Source organism: Scheffersomyces spartinae, assembly GCF_019049425.1.
Source record: "Scheffersomyces spartinae strain ARV_011 chromosome Unknown scaffold_16, whole genome shotgun sequence".
NCBI lineage: Eukaryota > Fungi > Ascomycota > Pichiomycetes > Serinales > Debaryomycetaceae > Lizanozyma > Lizanozyma spartinae.
In genome coordinates, this window is record NW_025065063.1 from 104,472 (window position 1) to 128,355 (window position 23,884).

General features: G+C 39.6%; 12 protein-coding genes across 12 annotated transcripts; 2 read left to right on the plus strand and 10 right to left on the minus strand.

Annotated features, from left to right (window-relative positions):
* Nucleotides 1-174: 174 nt before the first annotated feature.
* AMD1 (AMP deaminase) lies at nucleotides 175-2,409 on the minus strand (the record flags this gene model as incomplete). The annotated part of the gene is made up of 1 exon (XM_043192253.1): nucleotides 175-2,409. The coding sequence occupies one exon, from the start codon at nucleotides 2,407-2,409 to the stop codon at nucleotides 175-177; it is 2,235 nt and encodes a 744-aa protein (XP_043048225.1).
* Nucleotides 2,410-2,884: 475 nt separating this feature from the next.
* On the minus strand, nucleotides 2,885-4,066 carry PGA17 (Pga17p; the record flags this gene model as incomplete). Its single annotated transcript, XM_043192254.1, has 1 exon — nucleotides 2,885-4,066. The coding sequence occupies one exon, from the start codon at nucleotides 4,064-4,066 to the stop codon at nucleotides 2,885-2,887; it is 1,182 nt and encodes a 393-aa protein (XP_043048226.1).
* A 286-nt stretch (nucleotides 4,067-4,352) lies between these two features.
* On the minus strand, nucleotides 4,353-6,272 carry KQ657_001458 (uncharacterized protein; the record flags this gene model as incomplete). The annotated part of the gene is made up of 1 exon (XM_043192255.1): nucleotides 4,353-6,272. One exon carries the CDS (start codon nucleotides 6,270-6,272, stop codon nucleotides 4,353-4,355), a length of 1,920 nt encoding a protein of 639 aa, XP_043048227.1.
* Nucleotides 6,273-6,505: 233 nt separating this feature from the next.
* HOG1 (mitogen-activated protein kinase) lies at nucleotides 6,506-7,729 on the minus strand (the record flags this gene model as incomplete). Its single annotated transcript, XM_043192256.1, has 1 exon — nucleotides 6,506-7,729. The coding sequence occupies one exon, from the start codon at nucleotides 7,727-7,729 to the stop codon at nucleotides 6,506-6,508; it is 1,224 nt and encodes a 407-aa protein (XP_043048228.1).
* A 774-nt stretch (nucleotides 7,730-8,503) lies between these two features.
* Nucleotides 8,504-10,630, minus strand: CDC20 (ubiquitin-protein transferase activating protein; the record flags this gene model as incomplete). The annotated part of the gene is made up of 1 exon (XM_043192257.1): nucleotides 8,504-10,630. The coding sequence occupies one exon, from the start codon at nucleotides 10,628-10,630 to the stop codon at nucleotides 8,504-8,506; it is 2,127 nt and encodes a 708-aa protein (XP_043048229.1).
* Nucleotides 10,631-11,501: 871 nt separating this feature from the next.
* AHP2 (Ahp2p) lies at nucleotides 11,502-12,071 on the plus strand (the record flags this gene model as incomplete). The annotated part of the gene is made up of 1 exon (XM_043192258.1): nucleotides 11,502-12,071. One exon carries the CDS (start codon nucleotides 11,502-11,504, stop codon nucleotides 12,069-12,071), a length of 570 nt encoding a protein of 189 aa, XP_043048230.1.
* A 186-nt stretch (nucleotides 12,072-12,257) lies between these two features.
* On the minus strand, nucleotides 12,258-12,746 carry CYP1 (peptidylprolyl isomerase; the record flags this gene model as incomplete). The annotated part of the gene is made up of 1 exon (XM_043192259.1): nucleotides 12,258-12,746. One exon carries the CDS (start codon nucleotides 12,744-12,746, stop codon nucleotides 12,258-12,260), a length of 489 nt encoding a protein of 162 aa, XP_043048231.1.
* A 2,269-nt stretch (nucleotides 12,747-15,015) lies between these two features.
* Nucleotides 15,016-16,362, minus strand: KQ657_001463 (SANT/Myb-like DNA-binding domain-containing protein; the record flags this gene model as incomplete). The annotated part of the gene is made up of 1 exon (XM_043192260.1): nucleotides 15,016-16,362. The coding sequence occupies one exon, from the start codon at nucleotides 16,360-16,362 to the stop codon at nucleotides 15,016-15,018; it is 1,347 nt and encodes a 448-aa protein (XP_043048232.1).
* A 417-nt stretch (nucleotides 16,363-16,779) lies between these two features.
* Nucleotides 16,780-17,475, minus strand: NBP2 (HOG (high osmolarity glycerol) pathway protein; the record flags this gene model as incomplete). Its single annotated transcript, XM_043192261.1, has 1 exon — nucleotides 16,780-17,475. The coding sequence occupies one exon, from the start codon at nucleotides 17,473-17,475 to the stop codon at nucleotides 16,780-16,782; it is 696 nt and encodes a 231-aa protein (XP_043048233.1).
* Nucleotides 17,476-18,181: 706 nt separating this feature from the next.
* On the plus strand, nucleotides 18,182-18,904 carry GIR2 (Gir2p; the record flags this gene model as incomplete). The annotated part of the gene is made up of 1 exon (XM_043192262.1): nucleotides 18,182-18,904. One exon carries the CDS (start codon nucleotides 18,182-18,184, stop codon nucleotides 18,902-18,904), a length of 723 nt encoding a protein of 240 aa, XP_043048234.1.
* Nucleotides 18,905-18,960: 56 nt separating this feature from the next.
* On the minus strand, nucleotides 18,961-19,329 carry SRC1_1 (inner nuclear membrane protein enriched at telomere/subtelomere region; the record flags this gene model as incomplete). The annotated part of the gene is made up of 1 exon (XM_043192263.1): nucleotides 18,961-19,329. The coding sequence occupies one exon, from the start codon at nucleotides 19,327-19,329 to the stop codon at nucleotides 18,961-18,963; it is 369 nt and encodes a 122-aa protein (XP_043048235.1).
* A 197-nt stretch (nucleotides 19,330-19,526) lies between these two features.
* Nucleotides 19,527-21,686, minus strand: SRC1_2 (inner nuclear membrane protein enriched at telomere/subtelomere region; the record flags this gene model as incomplete). Its single annotated transcript, XM_043192264.1, has 2 exons — nucleotides 19,527-21,574; nucleotides 21,659-21,686. 2 exons carry the CDS (start codon nucleotides 21,684-21,686, stop codon nucleotides 19,527-19,529), a joined length of 2,076 nt encoding a protein of 691 aa, XP_043048236.1.
* Between the last annotated feature and the right edge of the window lie 2,198 nt (nucleotides 21,687-23,884).

Here is a 23,884-nt window from a genome sequence, read left to right on the forward strand (position 1 = left end):
AGTTAAGGTCGCAAATCTTAGACATGTAATCGCATGGCATATAATCTCCATGCAGTTATGGAGCTATTCGTTTACGAGGGAACAATTGCAATATACGAGATCTACTTGAATAATTCACCATGCATAATGTCAATGTGCGAGGTGTTATATAGTCTTCTAATATTTGCGATACATTCAATGTTTCTTTTGGGAATAATAATCAACTAACTCCATCTCACTCTGTAAAGTGTCGTGTCTGTAGTTCAACCTGACCGGTGGTACATTTGTCTTTTCAACATCATTACCCTCAACTCCTCCAAGGTAAAACTGCTTACCAAGCCAGTGCTTCTTGATACGAGCTTCCCATCCTGATTGTCTACATGAATTGTAAGCCAATTCACACATATCGACTGGGGATAACTTGTAGATCTGCGCAGCCACGGAATATTCCTCGATCAAAGGTTCTTTGGTGTACGAGAACTGCAATGGATCATCGGTGGAGAGAGAAACATTAAGACCCTTTTGGAAGAACTGGAAGAATGGGTTCTTATCGTAAGTCAAAAACAACGCATTGTTTGACAAGGGAGACATGGCAATACCAATTTGATCCAAATAGTACAAGTATTGAATGAAGGGAAGTTTTCTTAACAAAATCCCATGGGAAATGGAATGGGCCACTAAGAATGCACTAATCAAATGTTCTGGGTCACCTGCTTCACCACAATGAGGTCTAAACACCAATGTATTGAAGTTTCTCTTCATTCTCAAGTGATTCAACGAAGTCATATTGGCATAGATGTAGTACAAATAGTAAGAATATGGTGGATTCCCATCAAACTCCCATTTGCTGGCCTTGGGGTACTTCTTCCCTATGGGTTTCTCTTGCTTTGATTCATCATCAACAGAATCAAATCCAATGACTCGTTGAAGGAATATATGCAATTTAGGATGAGATTGGGGGTTAATCAGGGCTTCAAAAAGTGGAAGGAATAAATTCTTCATGATATCTTGGAAACATTGGACATTCTTATTCTTCTTGTACAAATCATACAACCGAGGAACTTGAATCAACCACCGGACATTATGACTGAACAACCTGTTATCTACGATCCAACTGGCAAGCTTGTCCCATTCGTCCAAGGAACGGCCATAGATGGAGATTCTTAACTCCGTGTGTTGGTATTTGGAAGCCTCCAAATCTTCAAATACTTGTTTGGTCAATTCTGCCAAATACTGGCCGTTAATGAAGTTGTCGGTCTTAAGGAAGATCTCTCTGAGTCGGGACTCTCCAATGGGATTATATTTCAAGTTGAACTTATCAAAACGATGGAATGAGTCGGTATGGGCATGCATATCCAAAGTATCAATGGATAAATCGTAGCCCGTCAAATTCAATGACTCAAACACTTCCTTTAACGATAAGATCTTTCCATCTCTGAAGATAACCTTCTCATCAGGCAGAGTCTTCAACTTGTACTTGATGAACCGCAACAAGTGTTTCTGGTTCATACATGCAGAATGGTGGATGTGAGTATCGACCTTACGAACATTATAAAAGTCTCTGTGGGGGTTCTGTTTCGATTGCTTAGACTCTTCGTATTCATTGAGCAACGCATACATCTTCCATCGGGCTTCCAAATACAGTAACCGTTGGAACGCAAACGACTTGATGGGTCCATCACTGGCCAACTTGGAAATTGTGTTCAAATCAACATAGTAGTCTCTTAACGTGGGGACCAGTACCAAAGGTTCTTCTGTTTCCGCATCATATACCGTAAATATATCTTCTTGATTGGTGCTTACATAATAGTCACAGGGTCCTTCAATGGTGAAATGTCCGATGTCAAACTCCACCTTGTCGTCGTCTTGATCATCACCAGGTAACTGGTTGAACTTGTTCTTCGACTTGTATGTAGGTTTGGGGGGCGGCGGGTAAATGTCCCAGTCGTCTTTGTTCTTGGGGTTGTCCATCTCATTGGCCTGGAGCGACAAGTCCAAGTACTTGCGTCTCAACCCAAGACATGCCTTGACATCACGGAATGTCGCATGGAGCTCCTCGGAGTTGCCTCCCTCGGGCAACGTGTCTGATTGGGGCACTCTGGCCGATCCTCCTTCATCGGTAGTGCTGATAGAGAGTCGGGATAAGGGGATCTTCTGATTGGCTGGAAGATCAATCACCAGGAGTCGTCTGTTAGTGGTTAAGGGTGACAGCGTAGGAGTATTGTGACTGGTACTATTGGTATTATTGTTATTATTACCATGTAACGCTTCAAACGTCTTCACCTTCAAGTCGTGGTTCCGAATGTAATTCTCTTCGGCTGGCAGGAACTGGGCAGAACTGGGGAGATGGTATTCGCTGTTGTCGTCATCGGTGAAGTCTTCATGACTGACGACATCATCGTTCTCAATGTCCTGGTGGGGGTGAGACATAGTTCTTCGTTTACCTGTTAATGTGTTTCTAGTCATCGTCAGAACAGCCGGTTGAATTCTGTATTTTATATTGACGCCGTGTTGGATTACGGGGCTTATTTCTAGTAGTGTTGTAGTAAGGTTTATGTAGGACAGGTTGTAGTAGTACGGTCATCTTTGGTCCAAAACTGTACTGCATATTGCGTGGTAGCGCGGGTGTTGAAGCCGTTCAAGGTTAGGTCGTATAGAGAGTTGCCCTATGATAAGCACAATATATCTAGGTTCTGATTGCACTACTCAGTGCTAAGCAATAAGAAAACTAAGTAACGTAAGATCTATTATATCTAAAGTTTAGTTACGGTAAGCTAAATATTTGTTTGGTACTTTTTCGGCACAGTTCCTACAGAATAAGCACATAAATCACAAAAAAGTCTTTTAATGAAGGAAAACACACCTAAATAAGGGTATAAAGCGATAGCAAGGGTTCTTATAATGTTTATATCAACATAATTGGACTCAAAAAGAGCACTGCACGTCCGAGCCAGCCGGAAGAAGGTTTGTGTCCGCCCAGAGAGAGAGAGATTGAAGGTACAGCAGTTTCAGTGGTAACATCAACGGTTGCTGCGACAGTTGCAACGGTTTCAATAGTTGCAAAAGTAGATATAGTAGCTGTTTCTTCTCTCTTGACATAGTTAGGATCCATTAATTCTTCAATGGTAAGATCTCCACGCTTGATCAACGAACCAAGATCATTGATCAATGCCTGGTGTAACTTGGTATCGGTCAAAGCTCTTTCAAGAGTGTGAACAAGTAAGCCAGAGTCAAACAAGGCAGATATGATAGGAGTTACGGCTGATAAGTTCAAATGAGTCACCAAACTTCCTATTTTACTAAATGAAGCCTTGATTAAGGTCACAGCAAAGTCTTGGAACTTGGAATTGGCTAAAAGACTGTTGATTGTACTGGGAACAATTCCAGACCTAGCAACCGACCCAAAAATAGTGGTCATTAAATCTTCAATGTTGTCACGCTTAACAGGGCTATAATAGTCAGTTAACTCCGAAAGTTCTCTAGCTTGAAGTTGTAACTCATGAGAGGAAACAGGAGGAAGCAAATCTCTAGCATAAAGTTGAGTTGAATCCTTACCAGCAGCTTCTAAAATGTCTTCCCTTTTAAGGATTCCTCCCAGAAGCAATTTAGAAACAACTTGTTTAAGCGATGGGAAGAACCTACTATCCTCCAATGTCCCAGCAATAATTGAATAGAACAACCCGGAATCATCCAACGCATTGAATACCATGGTGAAGTTTGCTCTGAGCAATAAAGGTAAACTAAACTTAACAATCAGTTCGGCAATTTTCAAAGTGGTGTTATGGGATATAATAAACATAGCACTCCAAGGTACGATATTAGTAGCTTCAACAAGGTCCAAAGCGTAATCCAAATATCTTGTTCTGTTATTCTTGGTCAACATCTGATTGAGAGATCCAGCAATTGACTCCAAATCTCTCTTGGAAACTTTATCCACTGTCATATACTTTTCAACAGCATTGGTAAAATCCCGTACTTCAACTTCTATCAAATCATATTCTTCACCTCTGGGATACATCACCTGCGTAGCATGCACAGCAACACCCATCCAAAAAAGGAATAGCGTAAGGAATTCATTCAATTTCATTTTATCAAGTGGTCTTTTGGTACCTTCAAAAGAAAAATATAAAGCCCTTTGTTCTGGAATTATGTCCGAGTATTTATACTTGGATGAGCGCTGGCTTTTGGTCCGCTACCACAACACGGGAATTTACGCCAATGGGGAATATTTTTTATCTATTTCGTCAACCGTTTATATTATTTTTGCAACTTGCAACAAGAACAACATTTGTGTGGGCCTGCATATACTTTATTTCCTAATCGGGCAATAATTCAAGGCCCCACTACTCAAACGCTGTGGCAGATACAACCATTCATGGTAATACCACAATAGGAAATTTAAACCTCATATCGGTACCTGAAGAGTCGTGTTGATAGTCATGAATAAACTGGATAAAACTGGTGGAATAGTGCAGCCCGCTAAGTGCCGGGTCGAGCTCAGTACCATTGTCAGTATTGGTTGTTGAAACAGCACTACCCAAGTTATCGTCAACATTGTGGCCTTCAAGCTCCACAAGAACAAACTTGAATGAAAGTTGGTATCTAACATCTAAGAAGTTTGTAACTCTGAATTCTGGGGTTAGAAATTGGGGGATATTGATGGACCCACGAACCATGTTGCTTCCCGGATTTGGTAAAAGACTACAAGCCATAGTATTCAACTTAAATGTTGGCGTAACCTTGTAACGATTCTGGAACTTATCTTTGCTCTCGGTAACATGGTAGTTCTCAATGGCTTCCAAGTGAACGGTAACACCTACAACTTTAGTGGTTGCTGCATCAGAGGGATTGAGATCAATAGAAAAGTGGATGTTATTACCTAAATGGAACGTTGTTCTAGGCAATGAAATAATGCATAAATCATGGTTATTAACTCTGATCTGGAATTTGTTCTTTAACGAAGGAACAGGACGTCGATTCCACTGGGCCATTTCTTCACTACTGGCCTCGGCAATCGACTTCTTCCTCAAGGAGGACTGTGTAGTAATTTCATAGATATCCAGCTTAATAAGAGTGTCTAATTCGTCTAGAAACACTTGTCTTTTATTATCAATTTGTAGAAGAGAAATATCAAGCAGCTCCGCCAGAGGTGGTGACGCAGAAGAGGTGGTCACCATTGTTGAATCCGTAACTTGGTTCACTTCTGGCGTCCAATCGTTATCAAACTTGATTTCAGCAAAATAACTTTGCAAATACTCTCCACAATGCATGGATTCGTCTATATTCATTCTCATAGTGTAGGGGAAATAGACTGCCCTGTGTACAGGGTCTTCATCATGACTATGTTGGAAGTTGAAGCCAACTATCAAACGGTATTGAATACTAACCCAGCCTTGATCACTCAATGGTGCAGTCATGTGCGTGTTATATGATGGAGGTAAGCCCAGGACACCAGGAAGAGTAACCTCGAAACTAGTGGACAGTTTCGGAGGAATATGAAGCTCGGAAAACATTAGGCTCTGTGGAGTAGCGTAAAAGGGCGTAAGATTATCTGTAAGTTCATGAAGTGGTATAAACCCATTTTCATTTGGGTCATCATCATGGACAGTCAGTGTCGGAGTAGGGATGGAATTAAATGGTGATATTAAATCTTGAAGAAGATACCGATTATTGGAATTGATCACATTACTCGTCTTCCTGACCTGTTTCTCTACCACTATTAAATCATTAACAGCACCCATTTTGCCTCCTATAACCAAGGGATTGTCTACACTATGGTGCATCAATGGCGTCAGTAGGATCTTCTCCAATCTTGTTTCGTAGCTATCGTTCTGTTCACCACTACCACCACTCTTATTATTGTTGCTGTTGTTCTCGTCGGTGACTATGCTATCGTCATAAGTGGTGGTGTACATGCTGTTCACCCATAAAGACTCGTTGGCCTGAGGACTATAAGCATCATGTGATCCATGTCGTATGCTGTAGTTATGGACCAAGTATCCAAAGAACTGAATGTACCCTAAAAAGATCGTCACGGGAGCACCACTGTCGGCATCAACATCATCATTCAAATGTGATGTGTCAGACTCTTCTACTTCAGATTCTTCAATGGTTTGTCTAAAGCCAAATATACTTAGCCATCCGGCTTTCACTTGTTGAGGGTTGATCTCAATCGGACGGTTCTTTAACGTGTTATGGAAGACAATGGTCGCTCTGTTATCCGATCGGTACTTGATGGTGATCCGAAGTGCATTGCTTACTACCTTCGTATACTCCGATACAAAGTCATTCATGCTGTAGAGAGAGGAGTACCTTACGGCGAGACATTAAGTTAGTATGTGATATCGCTATAACCATTTTCAGCGGCGCTACCACTATAAAACCTTAACACCAAACTTGTAAACTATTCTAATTAATTACATTATTCCCGTAGCGTATGTATATAGTTTATTATAAAGTAATACCATTAAAAGTCCATAATAATGCATTATTAAAGATCCCGCACTGAACTTGACCCCAAAATTGATCATTCCGGTTGATTAGACGTTGAAGCCGAAGCCGAAGCCGAAGCCGAAGCCGAAGCCGAAGCCAAAGCAGAAGCAGAAGCTTCAGCCTGCTGTTGTTGTTGCTGCTGCTGCTGCTGCTGTTGCAGGTTTTGGATCTGTTGTTGTTGTTGATAATATTGTTGTTCGTTCTGAGCCACAACCTGGTGGAAATCCAATATCTCTCGGTACATCATGACTCTCCAAGTATCCACTGGTAAGTCTGCATCGTTGAAGGACCAATCAAACTTGGACTCGCAAACCGGCTCATCGGATGGATCATGGTATGGCTCCATGTAGATGTGCTTCAAGGCCCCTTCAGCACTAATTCTCTTTTTGGGGTCAAACACAAGTACTTTCAGTAATAAATCAATGGCTTCTTGTTCAACATGAGTACAATTAGCAAACCGTTCCGAGAACGGGATCGGATCTCTATGAGGTAAAGAACGAACAAACTTCAATGTGTTTTCAGAACAAATGGTATCAATAACGTCTTGAGGAGGAGACCCCAATAACTCAGTGATGATAGAAAACTGGTGAACATGATCTTTACCAGGAAACAAGGGCTTCCCTTCAATCATTTCTGCTAAAATACATCCAACAGACCATATGTCTACTTCTGTATCGTATTTTTGCCATGTTAACATGATTTCTGGAGCACGGTAATATCTGGTAGAGACATACCCAGTCATTTGAGGGTCTTGGATACGGGCCAATCCAAAGTCACAAATTTTCAAGTCACAATTCTCGTTAATCAAGATATTGGACGGCTTTAAATCTCTATGGATAACCCCAGCCGAATGTACATATTTCAATCCCCTCAAGATTTGATAGGTAAAATATTGGATAAATTGCTTTTCCAAAGGTCTGGATGTTAACAATCGATGTAAATCAGTCCCTTGTAACTCTGTGACAAAATAAATGTCTTCCAAGGGACTTAAAAAGATATCGTCCAATGATATTAAATTCTCGTGACGCAAATGCTTCAAAAGCTTCAACTCACGATAAGTTCTTTTGGCCAAAACACTGGTACTGAAAGGCTTCATGATCTTCTTGACAGCGACATTTTGCCCTGTCAACTTGTCAACAGCAGAGCACACAAGTCCGAAGGCTCCCATCCCAACAGGATTAAGATTCGTGTATCGGTTGGTGATTTCAAACACTGTCCCAAAGATTTGGGTTCTGGTGAATTCTCCATCCGACGACATTCTTATGTAATATTATTAGTAAAGCTGAATACAGATAACAAATCAATTGAATCTGACGTGTCAGAATGAAGGAGGATGTAAAGAGTACCAGGAGGACTGGTGGTGTTTGCGTATTTGGACTTCAACGGCCATATTTTCCTTTGGAGTGGAAACTTATTTTTTGAGGATCACGTGACTGTACTTATATGGTAGGCTGGTTGATGACATCATTGGTATTAACAGATGAACTATTTAAGGCTTACCACATGGCAATCCTTGACCTTGCTGCTGTGATTGGACAGAGACGACGTCTTAACGAAGTAGATGCTTACTACAGATATCTATCTGCTCGCTTGCGTTCGCTTCGTGCATAGAGCATGAAGATCTTAGCCAGCCTTACTGAAGAGACATTCAATTCACCAAAGTCATTACCGTACTATCTTCATGCTGGTACAGTGCATTGCGTATGCATTCCTTAGATAGGTGTACGTTTCTTTTAAAAACGATGTTCTAATAATAGTGTAAATTGTACTGGGTATTGAACGACATGACGACCATCACCAGCCAGGGCATAGATCATAGCAACGGCGAAAATCATTACCTCTCTTTCTACAGCTTTGTTCCTTTTAATGGCCAACGTTACTATAAGTGAGCGAAATATTACGGGGAGTATTACGAGGGTGATGGCTCTCTTGCATTTCGTAAAAAGTACTCTAGTGTTTACGAGGTATTATACGAGATCTTACATATATCCACATAAGCGTACTTATTAATGCAAATCGTTTGTCCTATATGCTATCTTAACAACATCTTCCGCACATCATTATGGCTGGAATCATCATCTGTTTTACTTGCAATTGACCGCTTCAGATCAAACAATGACCAGAACTTCAAGTTCTCGTCTCCAGCAATAGTGGCTAGAGTCAACCCATCAGGTGAAAGACAGCCGTTAAGGATCCGGAAATCATGAGCTTGATGGATTTCACCCGTCTTTTGTAATGTAGGATAATTGAACAATGAAATGTTGTTTGTAGGAAACCCATGAGTAGCAACGATTTCAAGCCCTGTTCCGTTGGCATAACCCCAGTTTAATGAACTTATTTGCAGGTGTGTCTCAATGGTATTAACTCGAGCACCGTTCCCAGTGTTCCAAAAATGGATGTTTTTATCAGATGAACCACCTCCAGTGGCTAACAAGTTGTTCTGGTACGGACACCAACTGATCGCCTTGACAGCTGCTGTATGGTTTGTCTTAGAGAAAACAGGCTGCTGTTGATGAAGGTGTTGTCTTGGAGAGGAGTTACTCCAAGTCTTACGAACATCCCAAATACAAACCAAGTTATCATTTCCACCTGTAGCTACCATTTGACCATCACCACGATACTCAATACCACAGACTTCGGCCAGATGTGCTTGTTCATTCTTAGCCACCAAATGAGAGGCTACTCTCACATCACTATGGTACAATCCTCCAACACGACTTCCACTGGTGAGGATATGTTGCAGCCATGCTTGGGCTGCAATTCTTGTTTGGTGATTTTCGCAGTTTAATGTCCGAAGCTTCGACGTGGTCTCCACATCCCAAATTTCCAATAACCCATCGTCACGTCCAATCAGAATATACGAGCCATCTTCTGACCATCTGAGCGACGAGACTGCACAACCACGAGGTACTTCACATAGTAACACAACGTCTCCTGTGTTAGCATGCCAAAGATACACTGAATCTTCAAGTCCAATGGCTAAGACGTTTGTTGAAGACCATGCAATTAAATTGAGATAGAAATCATCTACAAGTCCTGGAGCATCAAGTACTCTTTCAGGTGCTGTAGGAATCTTTTTGGCTCGAGCACTAGCTACTGCAGGCTTCAATCTATTGGTGCCATCATCAGATGACCCTAGAGACTTTTCATCTAATGATTTATCCTTTTTGGAAAAGCTCAATGGCTTTTTTGATTCTGGAGGTAATGGTTGGAATTGTAAGATTCTGGAGTTCACCTGGAGTCCACAAGCTTGAGCCACATGATTTTGATGGATTTTAGTAGTTTGTGCATTGATGTGCATCACTGGAGAATCATTAGGCTGAGGAATGATGTTTGTATTGTTTAACTTTGACGTAATGCTATTATGATGGGATGGAATAAATCTGTCCGTCAAGGAAACGGTACCCGAATCAAACAATGATGAAGATGATGATGATGCACCCGAAAGAGACGTAGTTCTTCTCAACTTCAATTTAGTTGGAGAGACTAACAATAGAGGATTGTTATTGTTAGATGATAATGCAATGGAAGATTGAGACCGAGGATTGGGAATCTGTCTTGTTAATAAGAGCCCTTTGTTGGTGTTCGGAACAGTAGCATGAGTAACAGTATGAGAAGCAGCAGTTGAAGATGATGATAATGCATGATGTAATTGTCCATTGGTGGTGACTCTTCGTTTCTGTTGCGGTCTTGTCTTGTGGGTAACTGAATCTTCAAAAATGGTAGAAGTAGTAGACCCTGAAAATGAACCTCTATGTAATTCAACTTCCAGTGATAATTCCAGTACTGATCTTTGTTGATATAGCTTTGGTCTCCGGATCGGCGGCCTACAAGTTGAAGTCCCTGGCTTTGCACTCGTTAAGTACATTTTTGGAGATTTGACATTAGGACTCATGCTATGAAGATGTAAACGTTTGGAAGGTGATAGCAGCAGCAGAAGAGCTCCTTCAGGTGAATGCAAACTTTTGGTAGTTGAAGTTGAAGAAGAAGCAGACCCATGAGAGTTCATTGGGGTTGCTGATATGTTTTCATCACTAAGAGCTTGTATTACCGACCGTTTCTTAGTGTTAGATGACTTTAGAGAATCCATAGAAAGTGAGGTAGTAGTTCTTCCCATTGGAGGAGGAGGAGGAGAACTCAAGGGTGCCTCCAATGACATGACAGCAGTAAAATTGTTCAACTAATGTTAATGAATATGTAATGAATGCAATTTTGTCGTCTTCCTTAATATTATGGTTTTCCCATTGACGACGACGACGACGGAGTAAAGTCTACTTTAACCGCTGAAATGATGGTCGGCCGATCTTTGATGGAAATTCCGAGTAAACGCCTATTGCAGATGGCCTCGTCGATTAACAATAGAAATCAACTCTTCTCTGTGCACCTCTGAAATTGAAGCTATTGACTGATGAAGTCAAGTTAGTAATGGTGTTTACAATTAATCTCAATTTGGTTATATTAGAATTCTGTACAAACTAAAGCTGGATTAGGAAAGTTGTGTCGTTTGATCGGTTGCTTATGTAATCAAATTATATCCGCTGTTGCTGCGGAAGAACTTTATTCACCTAGACTTGTACCGGACCGGAAACCACGCTACGAATGGTAAGTACTACAACCGTTTAATTTATCTTAATAAGCATGAACCCAACAATACCACACGTAATAATTATCAACACATAATAATATATGATAAATTATTGTGAACAAGCCATTTCTAATCCCCAGTTATTCCGACCATCAATGGCACATACACGACCTCCCGAGGCCTCCGTCAATAATGTAAAAGGGGCGAGTGGTGGTGGTCGTGTACAGTGACACAAGTATGTCGTAAGCGAGCAATAGTTATACGATTATGGCCAGCTCCAGGCCAAGCCGTAGCTTAATAAGCTTACGTTGAAAAATACAGTGGCATACTCTTCTCCACACTCACCAATATAAATATAGGAGCGGAGTTTCTCCTTATAAGCAATTGAATTGTAAAAGTATAACAACAAACTAAAAACAACAAATAATTTCTATACTCTACTAAAATGACTTTATCTATTGGACAACCATTCCCCAAGGACGTTACTCTTGCTTATATCCCCATTGACATTAGTCAACCTGTTGCTGATGATGTTCTTGTATGTGAACGTCCAATCCCATTGAGCTTGGATACTTTGTTTGCCAAATACCCTGACGGAAACAAGGCAATTGTTAGTGTTCCTGGTGCCTTTACTCCAACTTGTACCGAGAACCATATCCCACCTATTTTACAACATTTGGCTGATTTGAAGAAGGAAAAAAATATCGATGTTGTCATTATTCTTAGTGCCAATGATCCATTTGTTATCAATGCTTGGGGTAAGTTGTTGGTGAAGGCCAATGTCACTCCTGGTAATGCTGATTACCCCAAGTTGATCTTTGCTTCAGATCCTAATGCCAAATTCAGTCAAGATCTGGAATTGGAGTTTGACGGTACTGCCATTGGTTTTGGTATGCGTTCTGCCAGATATGCCATCATTGTCGGTGCTGATAATGTCGTCAAGTATGTGGCTAAGGAATCTGGTTCTGGTGTTGAAGTTTCTGGTTACGAAGCCCTTTCTGCTGCCAAATTATAAGTATATAGTTAATTGAACAAAATGTTTGAGCTTATATCAAAGCAGGTGGTCGTATTATAAATCATACATAAAACGCATTAGCTCGTATTATGATCGTATACAACGCATTAGCTCGTACTCACTCGCATCTACAACAAAATTAATCTCGTATATCGTCAATTATACTACAAAAGTACACAGGGACGTTTACAATTCACCACAGTCAGCAATGGTAACCTTGTTTCTGAGAGAACCAGAACCGGAACCAAGAGCTTCAATCTTGGAGACAATGTCATAACCATCAACAACTTCACCGAAAACAACGTGCTTACCATCTAACCATGGACATGGGACAGTGGTAATGAAGAATTGAGAACCGTTGGTGTTAGGACCAGCATTGGCCATAGACAACAAACCTGGTCTTTCATGTCTCTTGGAGAAGTTTTCGTCAGCAAACTTTTCACCGTAAATAGACTTACCACCGGTACCGTTACCTCTGGTGAAGTCACCACCTTGCAACATGAATTCAGGAATCACTCTGTGGAAAGAAGAGGCCTTGTAACCAAAGCCCTTTTCACCAGTACAAAGAGCACGGAAGTTTTCAGCAGTCTTTGGAACAACATCGTTGTACAACTTGAAAACAATTCTGCCTAATGGCTTGTCGTCAACGGTAATATCAAAGAAAGTTTGGGTCATTTTAATTAGAGTATATCTGCTTCAATTGAGGAAATCAAATGGACATAAATTTTTTTTAGGATTATAGTGTCTTTATATAGGCTCAGACAATGGAATAAGGACACAAGAAGGCGACGATCGAAGGTGGTCGAAGAAATTTGCTGGACGGTGGCACTTCCGAGGTCTTGCTCGGCATGGAAATTTACTAGTATCACGTGATCCCGTAAAATTTCATCTTACTTGAGTTTACAAAAGGAGCAAGCAAATTCCTTTAGGGGTTCGTTTGATTATTTGCATAACTTTTGACCACGTTGAAAATGGACACATGAACATTATAGGTTTGAAAAAGTAGTGTAGATGTTTGACTCACCCCACACTTGCTGTTTGTCTAGATTCATGGTGCTTATGATGTAATGGGACTCGGCCAAGTACACTAACACTTCACTCAAAGGTACATGCAGGTCCAGTTTACCCGGACATACTGGTGCTTTGTGTAACTGAGAAATGTAATCACGTGACTTGAACCATGACGTCTTTAAAAAAAATTGCAATACTTTCGCATTCTAGTCTAATCATAAACGTGGGGAAACACCCACACACCAAGGATAAGTAAATTACTTTACGAACAATAGACGAATATTAGTAAACAATAAATCCCAAGATATTTCGCTTATATAACTTATATCTGTTATTGTGTTGTAAAGGCCCCAAGCGGATTTTTATTGCAGCAGAAGCACGTTTCTTTAAGGGGACACATTTGGACCTTTAAATCAGTGTCTCATATAGGTTGTATCAATTCTTAGATTCGAAGACGCCACTTGCACATGCATCTAATTTACGAGTAATCGTTCATTGAAAGAAGAAAATATCTGTACAAATATATATATGCATGTACATGTAAATGTACATGTACTGACATGTCTGCATTTCTCAGTTCCTGTCTTGTATATTGTGCAACTAGTACATTTAATAATACTGATAATAATAATAATAAATAACAATAATAATTCAGTACGTGCTCACTGCGCCGGTGTTCACTACAAGATATATATACATAAAGCCCCAGGCACAATTTATCATACTCTTCACCACTTTTTTTTGAGTTCTGAAAGTGGCTGCTCACTAATATAGTTTTAGCCTTTTGTATTGTTTGGTTCCAAAATCTTTCGCAGTTATTCCGAGCGTCTGCCATAGCCTGGCTGAGGTATAAACTACAAAAAAAAATACCATAACCAAACTGTGACATCCCATACATTTGGTCGACCAGATCGTTCGTACTTCCTTTTTTTTTTTTTCATTCACTCTGTTTGTCTTTCTGTCTTCAAAGTGATGTCATTGTTCTACTGCCCTCTTTCAAGGTGGTGTTCACCCAGACACTTATCGTGGGTGTTTCTTCCTGTCCTAGCGGCAGTTGCCATATCCATCCACATGCTATCATGGCGCTCTATTATCAAATGGAATCAATTCTCCTCCATATCAACCACAGAGCATTACGGTGATATTGTTTCTAATCTCATCAACTGTTTCTTTGTTTTGAGAGTGTCGTACTTGAGTCATCACTCAGCGGCAGGTGGTGGTTATTTGAACACCACTGAACCAATAGTCATGATACTTCAATCGTTGGGTTCACTATTTATTATGTACCATCCATACTCGGTTATTTATGATCCTTCCTTTAACAAGGTACTTAAATGTTTATTGGTAATTCAATTGGTGGCATCTTGGTTGGTTGCTTTAAGTTACCTTGTATCTCACCCAAAAGGGTGTAATGTCTCACAGCTAATCTCCGAAACAAATAATACATTAATGCCGATATTTATGGTATACTCCTTTGTATTGGTGAATGTTCATTTCCCATTCATTCTGGAAGACTCATTGCATTGGGATTCACAATCTATAGGTTGGTTGGTTTTCATATACGAGTTGGCTATTGTCGGTTCTAAAATGTATTGCATCACCATTTACATCATTTACCAGATACAACGAGATACTGAGTCTGATCATCACCACGACCTCGAAGAAGGGAAACTTCCATGCAGTGAAGTGATTCTGAAGAAACGGGTGCTATCCATTAAACATCGTGTCTTCTTGTTCGTGGGTGCACTCTTGATCGTCGCCGATGCAGTGTACATTGGCATGTACTATTTGTACTCTCGTTTCTAGTCATATCAGAACGTCCACTCGTTGTACTAATAATAATTATAATAGAATAGAATATCCAAGTAATGAGTCCTTTGTACTGAAATCAATGCCAATTAATTCTAATACGTTTGTTGCTTTAACTTCGAAGCTATGTAGCACTTAAATCGGTATCTGATTCAAGTTCTGACCCCAGAGTACTCAGAAACTGCAGTACATGTTCTAGAGGGCTTTGGCTGGGCTTCCTGACACTATTATCGCTGACTTCTCCAATAAGAGCAGGATCAATAGGGATCGTTGTTTGCCCATTCAATTCTCCACTATTACTTTCACTCCTATCAGGATTGTTACCAGTTATGTCGTCACTTTTATCATCGTAACTTCTATCATCTCCACTCATACCATCTTCAGCCGTCTCTGTGTCCAGTTCCATTTCCTGATCAACTTCATCCAATAATTGCAGACCCCATTCACCAGCAAAATATGTCAATAACGCATGCTCATGTATTCTTGAATTAAGTAGATCCGTTTGATCCAATTCAAAGGAATCGTTTATGCCATCTTTATTTGCTTCCATATCAGTAACAATAATATTTTCAGTCACTTGGAGACGTTCAGAATCTTCATTGCTTGGTAAAATCTGACTAATGTGGATGGACGATTGAGTTTCTTCTCGTTGCTTCCTTAACCGAGCATCGTAGTCTGCTTGTTGATCTTTATCTGAATATGTAAATGGTTGAATGAGGCCTCCATTGTATCCACTTTGAACCTCTTGACTCAGAGCCGACTCGTCATCGCTAAATAACTGGTATAAATGCTTAAAATATTGATCTAAAGTATATCGTCTCCCAGTAACTTGCTTAATGGCTTCATAGACATCTGTACGCGAAACAGGAGCTTGAGTTTTATGCTCCACATCAAAGTATCGGTTATTTTGACATGCTTCTTCCACTTTCTTGGTAGCCAATGCTAATAGTAATCGAGTAGTGTAGCATCTTACCAAATCTTCAAGCATAAGTAACGTTTTGGTTGTAAGCTTAGGTGTTCTTCCCGAGTCAAATCTGGCATTATTTCGATACAATTGACTCAACTCGAAACATACCTTCTCGTCAATAATGCTAACGTTTGGATTTGGTAAAAGTAGTTTCAACCGTCTTGTCTCATCACTTATTTTGGTTGCTTCATATGCAATTATTAAATGTGCTTGAGCTTCTTCCATGGCTATAAATGATTCAGACATCTCATAAGCAATTGGAATATCTTCCATCTTTATCAAGGCTTTCCGACGTCTTTTAAACTTCAGTTTCTTTCTTATATAAGCTGTATCCTTCTTTAAAATTGTATAGTATTGAATTATCTCCAATCGGCCTTTACTTCCACCCATCCCTTGAACTATATCATCTAGTCGGCTCATTCCATATCGAGCCAACAATCTAAAGAAAAGTTCCTTCTCTTCTCCACTCCAGAAAATACCAGGTCCCTTACGTTTGTAAACCATAGTATAATGACCAGTAATATATGACAGGTTAAATTCGGTAGAGGTAGTATTAGATTGTCGCATCGTCGACGCGTCACCAAAAAACTCTCGCGTCTCTCGGTTATATAACTCCACATATCGTTTACTCCCTTTATAGCGTCGGCTCATGAGTCATTTGTAAAGGGTATCTCTTACATGCTATTAAGTATACCTTTGCAATGCTCATCGACCAATTTGAATCAGGTAGTAGTGGATTTTGTGTCCGATGCCTGTATATAGATAATTGGTGTTCGGGTGTCGCGTATACGGTCAAACTAAAATAAAATCACTGTTATTTTTATTATTTTTATTACTATTATTATTCACTACTGGTTACAATATTAATACAGACAAAACAACCACTTAATTTCTTCCCGTTACTAAAACCCATACGTACTGTCATAATGCAACGCCGGCAACTCCTTCCAGTATGTCAGATACGGTAATATGTTCTGACACTCGCAGTTCTGTTGTTGATTGTGCCTGTTGTTCTGTCTCTGCATTATCATCATCATAATATAGATGGTTTTGTTCTGGAGGTGGAGGCAGTTGTTCAAAGACAATCTCTTCGTCATAATCACGATAAACCTCTACATATTCTTCAGGAACAAGCCCGTTCTTACCTGTGGTTGGATCCTCGGCCACAAGCCATCCTTGGCCGTGTCGGTACGATATCCAAATGAGTTGACCCTCTATCAATGCCACTTCGTTATCATTTTCAGGAATAAAGTCAAATAATGCCACTGCTCTTCGATTGATTTCATCTGTTCCATATAATTCATCATCATCATCATCGTCATCAGCTTCTTTTTCTTCACCCTCAGCATGAGCTGATGGTCTGTGCTCATTGTCATTTTCTTTATGGTCGCTATAAATTTGTACATTGTGCACCTTATCCCACGCTTCCTCTGACTCGTAATATGCTTCGTCATCTTCGTTGTCTTCCTCTTCATCATCATAGTCAACGTCGTCTTCATACTCCCCATCACCATCTTCATCCACATCAAAGGCACTAGATATAATTCCCGTCGCTAGCTCATGATCACTATCGTATGCAAAATCCCGTATCACTATCCCCGGTGGATATAGATTCATCTGTGTTTGGTATCCCATGTACTGCAATAAGTATAATTATAGCTATAAATGTCCACCCGCACTTTTTTACTTCAATATGTCAATACTCACTCGTGCTGCAGTTGAATTCTGTTTCTATGCTCTTCTAGTGTGGAATCCAACTGCGTTTCCCTGATGTTTGTATGCCGACACTTTTGGTCCTTATTCCCGTTTCAGTTTACCAATTATATGCAGGTGCAAATACCTTACAAAAGTTGTCTATGTATGCTCACTATGTGTTCACGCTCTGTGAATATTGCTTCAAACATAACCATATGTTTTGTAAGAAAACTATACAGCCACCATGCAAAAGAAGAGGTTACTGTTCTGTAAGGTTACCCGAACCTAGTTCGTAATTAATGTCGTTGCTGCTTTGTAAGTGTTGTTATGGTTTAATTTCGTTCAATTGTTGAGCACGATCCCGATTACGCAATGCAGTAGCACATCACCATTTCTCATAGAATGTAATGGCACATAAGTGAATACTATTAATAGGAATACCTGATACTCGTCCACAGCAGCACCATTTATTTAATGCTATGCCATACTATAATAATGTCTCGCATGGCATCTTCAAAGTGCGCGCTACCGCTAACTCTGAAAAATCTCAAACCTATAAAACACTAGTTATTCCGTACTAATACTTCTACTATCATCAACTATAACTAACACAAACACTTTCACTGCCATGGACCCACATGAAGAGCAACAACAAGAGCTCGAAGTCTTGGAATCCATTTATCCGGACGAGTTGACGATAATATCCGAGTCCAAGTTTCAGATCCACATTAATTTAGACACAAATAGTGAAAGAAAACATGCATTAGTACTAGAAGTGAAATTCCCTGAAACGTACCCTGAAGTAGTCCCCGAGCTTGATATTGAAGTGGGCAACAGCACTGCCGAAGATGAAGACGACGATGGGTATAGTGAAGATGGAGATGACGACGACGGAGATGACAAATTGGTGATTATCTCCGAGACCATTGAATTTGAGAAGGCCGATTTGAATCTGTTGAAGTCAAAGTTAAACGAAGAAGCAGAGCTCCAAGTAGGGATTCCCATGATATTTGCATTGGCCACGACATTGAAGGACGAAGCAGAACAACTCTTCCAGGACAAAGTAGACACCGCTCAAAAGGCATACGATGATGAGATGTTGGAAAGAGAAAGAGAAGAACAAAAGAAGTTCAACGGGACCAAAGTCACTCCCGAATCGTTTGCTGAATGGAGGACCAATTTCAGGGCCGAAATGAAACTAGAGGAAAAGGATAAACAAAGATTTAACGATATGCATCAAGGTAAATTGACAGGAAGAGAGATCTTTGAGAAGGGTCTTGCTGGAGGAGAAGACGACGATGACAATGTTAATGAAATAACAGAGAATGTACAGAATGTAACCGTACATTAATACTAATGATAATAATAATAATAAGGTATATATTAATGAAAGTCTACTTACTCTATCTACAAATTAGTGATCCACTCCCAAACCAACATAATCTCGCCGTGACTTTCCAATAATGTTGATTTGACATTGGTATTCATCTCCACCTTTTTGGATACTTTCTTCCACAATTTAAGCTTCCGGGATAAATTGCTTTCCTCCGATAATATCAAATCTCTTAATTGAATTGACCCAATGTAACCAGGAATCGAGTGGTTAAGCTCACTAATTTTCTTTTGTCGTTGTAATTTATTCATCACTTCTTTATAAATAATTTCCAACTGTAATTGGTGTCTCTTGTTCTTGTAATATTGCCATTCGGTAATCTTATACAGAAGAATGAAAAACATCACAAGAAATATAATGTGTTTGTTTTCTAAAATAGCCATTACTAAAGTGTTCTGTAGTTGGCATGCGAGACTGATGTTTTGTAAGGACGTTGATCGAAGAACCTTTTGGTGGTGGTTCTCTTGTCCTTGGTCGAAAGATTGAGCTTTTTCGGAGGTTGGTACTTCACCAAACGAGTATCCAGACTAAAAAATTAAATTTTGTTAGTAAATTTTGTCATTGAAAAGATATTATAATATCAAAAATCGGTAACTTGCCTTACAATTATTTCTGGTTCTTTCTCTAATTCAATTAGAGACCGATTCCATAAATCATCAAATTCCTCAATAGTAATATAGGGTGCTTTGATCGATAATAAAATATCATGTAACTCCTTAACAGATATTCCCGCTTCAAATTCATCAGCAGAAGTCTTTCCACAATTATTATCGGCATTCTTGCTTCTCAACAAATCTAATGCCATGTCAATCATGAGCTCCAACTTCTCAGCCTTCTTTGTATCAGGAATACATTTTCTCTCAGTAGGAATCAAAAAGTCATACCAAGGTGAATGTTGAATAAAATCTTCATAACAGCCTAACTCCAAAAGATTGAAACATCTGGCGTGAGCAGGACATGAAACACATTCAGGCTTATAATGAGCGTCAAAATAATCTCCAACTGCTTGTAACCAAGGATATGTATCGTCTGATACTGTTCGTTGATCAATTTCATAACCACAATAGCCAACCAAAAACATTTGCTCTCTATACCAATACCCAAATAAAGCAGATGACATCATTATAACCCATAACCCAAGATAGAATAAAGTCTGTAAAACCGAAAAAGATCGGACTGATTTTAAGTTTGTGGGCATAATGTGGTGAATTTCCTCAATCATTTCAGCCTCAACTTTATCAAATACATCAATAGATTTGTTGGCCTCTTCAGTAATATCTTCTTCCTCCTGTTTCTCATTTTCTTTCTCACTATCTAGTTTATCGTCTTTATCTTCCTCCTTCTCGGCATTTTCAAATCGTGAAGGTTCAGGGCTTTCACTCTTTTCAATTTCAGGCACTTGGGTCTCACGCTTAATTATCGCGACCTTAGGAATCAAACTTTCCACGCCAGCTGAATTGAATTCAGAGGAAACAAAAGTATGCTCTTCTTCAACTTCAAGTTCTTCTGGTTCTGGTTCTGGTTCCTCAAATCCAACTGGAGGTGCCATTTGTGTGGTACCGAAGGATGTCATCATTGTTACTCCCAATTGCGAACCCAATTGGACAGTATCTAACTTCCTGAGTGGTGATCTTATAAGAGAAGGAGCTGGTTCAGGTTCAGACTCCAGTTGTGGTTGCATAACTTCAGGCTCTCCTTTGATACGTCTCAAATTGGCATCAAAATCATTCACTTCATCTTCCATATTATCAAACTCCTCAAGTTCTTCCGATTCATCTTTCAATAAATTATCTATAAAGCTGGAGTCCTTGTTTGAAGATGGCAAGACTGGTGTCTTTACTGGTTTAGGAGTACTTTGCTTATCCAATTCTTCAGATTTAATCGGAGGGCTGATCACCTCTGGCACGGGCTTAGAAGACTTGGGAGACCTCAAAGATTTGGGAGACTTTGCATTTGGTGGTGTTTCCACCTTGGGAGATTCCTTGACTTTATGATCTCTTTTTGCTGGAGTTAACACTTCCAGATCCTCTAAACTATCATCCGAATCATCGAATATGGATTTTGTTTGTTTCTTTGCCTTCTTAACACTTGGACTCTCAGAATCTGACAATGGTCTTTTACGGAATGGTTTATCAGCTGACTTTGGACTCTTAGATGTAGATCGAACAACGCTATTTTCAGCAGAGCTTTCGTTATCCGAATCATGACTCTTCTTGGGCTTTGGAGAAATCTTAGGAACAGCCAACGTCTCAAGAACACTTGTATCCTTCACTTTAGTCACCTTTTTATCCTTTGCCCCATCTTTTGACTTCTTAGTAATTTTTGAAGAAGTTGTTCTATCGGAGTCTTCTGACTTCTTCGTTTTCTTCTTCTTCTTCTTCTTCTTCAATTCTTCAGCTTCAGAGGTACCATCACGTGAACCATCTACAGATTCAGATTTGGTCTTTTTCACCTTAATCTTCTCAGACTTTTCCTTTCCGCCACTCGAAGACAAGCCCTTACCAGAGCCAATGTTGGTCTGGAATAACTCAATTAAATCCGCTTTCTTAGAACCAGATGAAACGGAAACCCCATTTTCATTAAGGATCTTTCGCAATTCTGCTACCTTCAATGAGCTTGGATCAAACCCTAAATTAATGTAATATTAGTAATGATGCTCCAGCAGTATAACGTGCATTGTGCGCTGACATGCACCGAAACTTTATAACGTACCTTCGTCAAGCATATTCTTTCCATCCATCCCGTCTGTTGCTGTCAATGATTGTGATTGGTTGTCAGACGGGCACTTGAATCGGAAGACGTAGTGTGCTTGCCACTGTTGTTACCCCATAGTCCATGTCCGTATGTGATTTTTTTTCTGCCGTGTTTTTGTTTTGCTGTGAAGAGTGTAGACCCGGTTGTTGCACTACCAAATAACGTTAAAGTTTAATTTCGGGTTTCCGTTTGTTAACACTTTGTATCAGTGTTTTGGTTGATTGATTCACATAGATGGAATCAGCTGAGTAGATTCAGATTCAGAATCAAATCTCCTTGTTAATAAATACAGTTTACGAGGATGTGTTTTTGAACATTGTTTGAAGAAGAAACAAGGAAATTTTCGTATTTGCTCTGTGATATCTTATGCTTGATCAATTCCGTTGCGCTATGCACTTTCACTTACTTTGCATAGAAATGCAAATGAAAAAGCACTAGGAGTGATCGCAGTAATTTGAGTAAAGGGGCCGAGCGGAATACCCTAAAGAATTTATATGATATGAAAATCTCTAGTGGATTGCATAGCACTTGCATTCGGGGAATTTCCAAAATTAGAAGCTTACAGTGTTGTTTTGCCGTACATACGATCGCGTAAATGAAAAAATACTAGGCGGGCGAAATCCATACCGCTTACTGGGCTCACTGGCATTCTGTTTCAATTTTGTCTAAACATCTAGAATACCAACTTTCCTCTCGAATGGCACCAATATTCACAATATTGGTTGCTGGTAACTATTCTCAAGTTCTTGGTAAATTGCTGTAATGATTATCTCGGTAAAAATTCGTTTGTACCGCCATGCATCGGATGAGACTTTTAGCGTGAATAATAAGATAATTTAATCTGCATTACGCACAGCGATTAACGTACTTGGGCTTAGAATTAATTGTCTCTTATAAATTGACACAAAGACGTGGAGAATTTCCTTGTGCAGAAGATAGGGAAAATGTGACCTATTCAATCTACGATATTCAAGTCAATAGAGGCCCAGTAGGAAGCCATGCTTGTTAACCTCGCTTTTGAATCTAAGTATGAGCTCTTATATCGGTAAATAAGAGTGAGTTTCCAAAGTTACGTAATAAGTATCTTACAATAGAGCTAAGAATACGCGCATATAAAGATACTTGCATGCATTCTTAGAAGGATACATGCAGCATTCGTCGTTCAACACTCCACTTTTCCTCCAGTAAAGGTACCTAACAATCACACAACGCAAATTTGTGTTTACAATCTGATCTGCATATATGGTGGTGCATATTATCTGTGCTGAGAGTTGTTCCCTAGCAGAGCCAAGTCCCAAATAGTTTGTTACTTCTCTAAAATAATCGAATCACCACAACCTCCAGAGGTAAGGTATATCAACCCACTTGCAATAGCACCTCAAAAGGGTACAGAGTAGTCGAAATTGAGCCCAAAAACAATTGAGGAGCACTAAAAGCCATCACTATATTATGTTGAAGAATAGAATTATCTTGAGAGTGATTAACATGATCACCTGCTTTGTGATTTACACAATAAGTGGTGTGGAAGGTTGACAGCCAAAGTTATGTTTTGCTATCTTGATGACTTGAAGAAACCATCTATAGTTAAGCTTTGGAGCTTTGAAGAAATTAATACAAAGGAGGTGCAGAATTAGAAGGCATGCATCGCAACAAAATTTTCTTTGCTTAACCACATTCTAAAGCAGACTGTAAGTCCACTGTGGACTTACAGTAAAATTTAAGTTCCCCTCCCAGGTATGTAAGTGAAGAGTCTTATAAAACATTCGATACTTTTGGTGTCGCCGATTCTTAAGCCTAATTAACCAAAAGGTTACAAAAATGATGTCACTATGTAGTGTTTCCATTCAATCGGAATGTATTATCAAGAATCCGACACTTCGCGTATTTGAAACTTAGATACAGAAAATACTCTCTGGTCTAATTATTAGGAAGGCTTAGTACTTAAACTCAACTAGTTACATTTGTGTTTTTAAAAGCTCTAATTATTATGAGCAGACAAAATAATTGCAATTTGTTACCCCTTTTGAGGTCTGTGAAGATTGTTAAGCTACAAGCTTAACGCTAATATCAGTTCAAGAAAAAAAAGGAAAACTTGAGTCCTACGTGAAAAAGGCAGGCACGGACTTTGAAAAGGCTGCCACTGTGATAGATGAACGCAGGAAAAGGAATTCTAAAGGGCTTTAA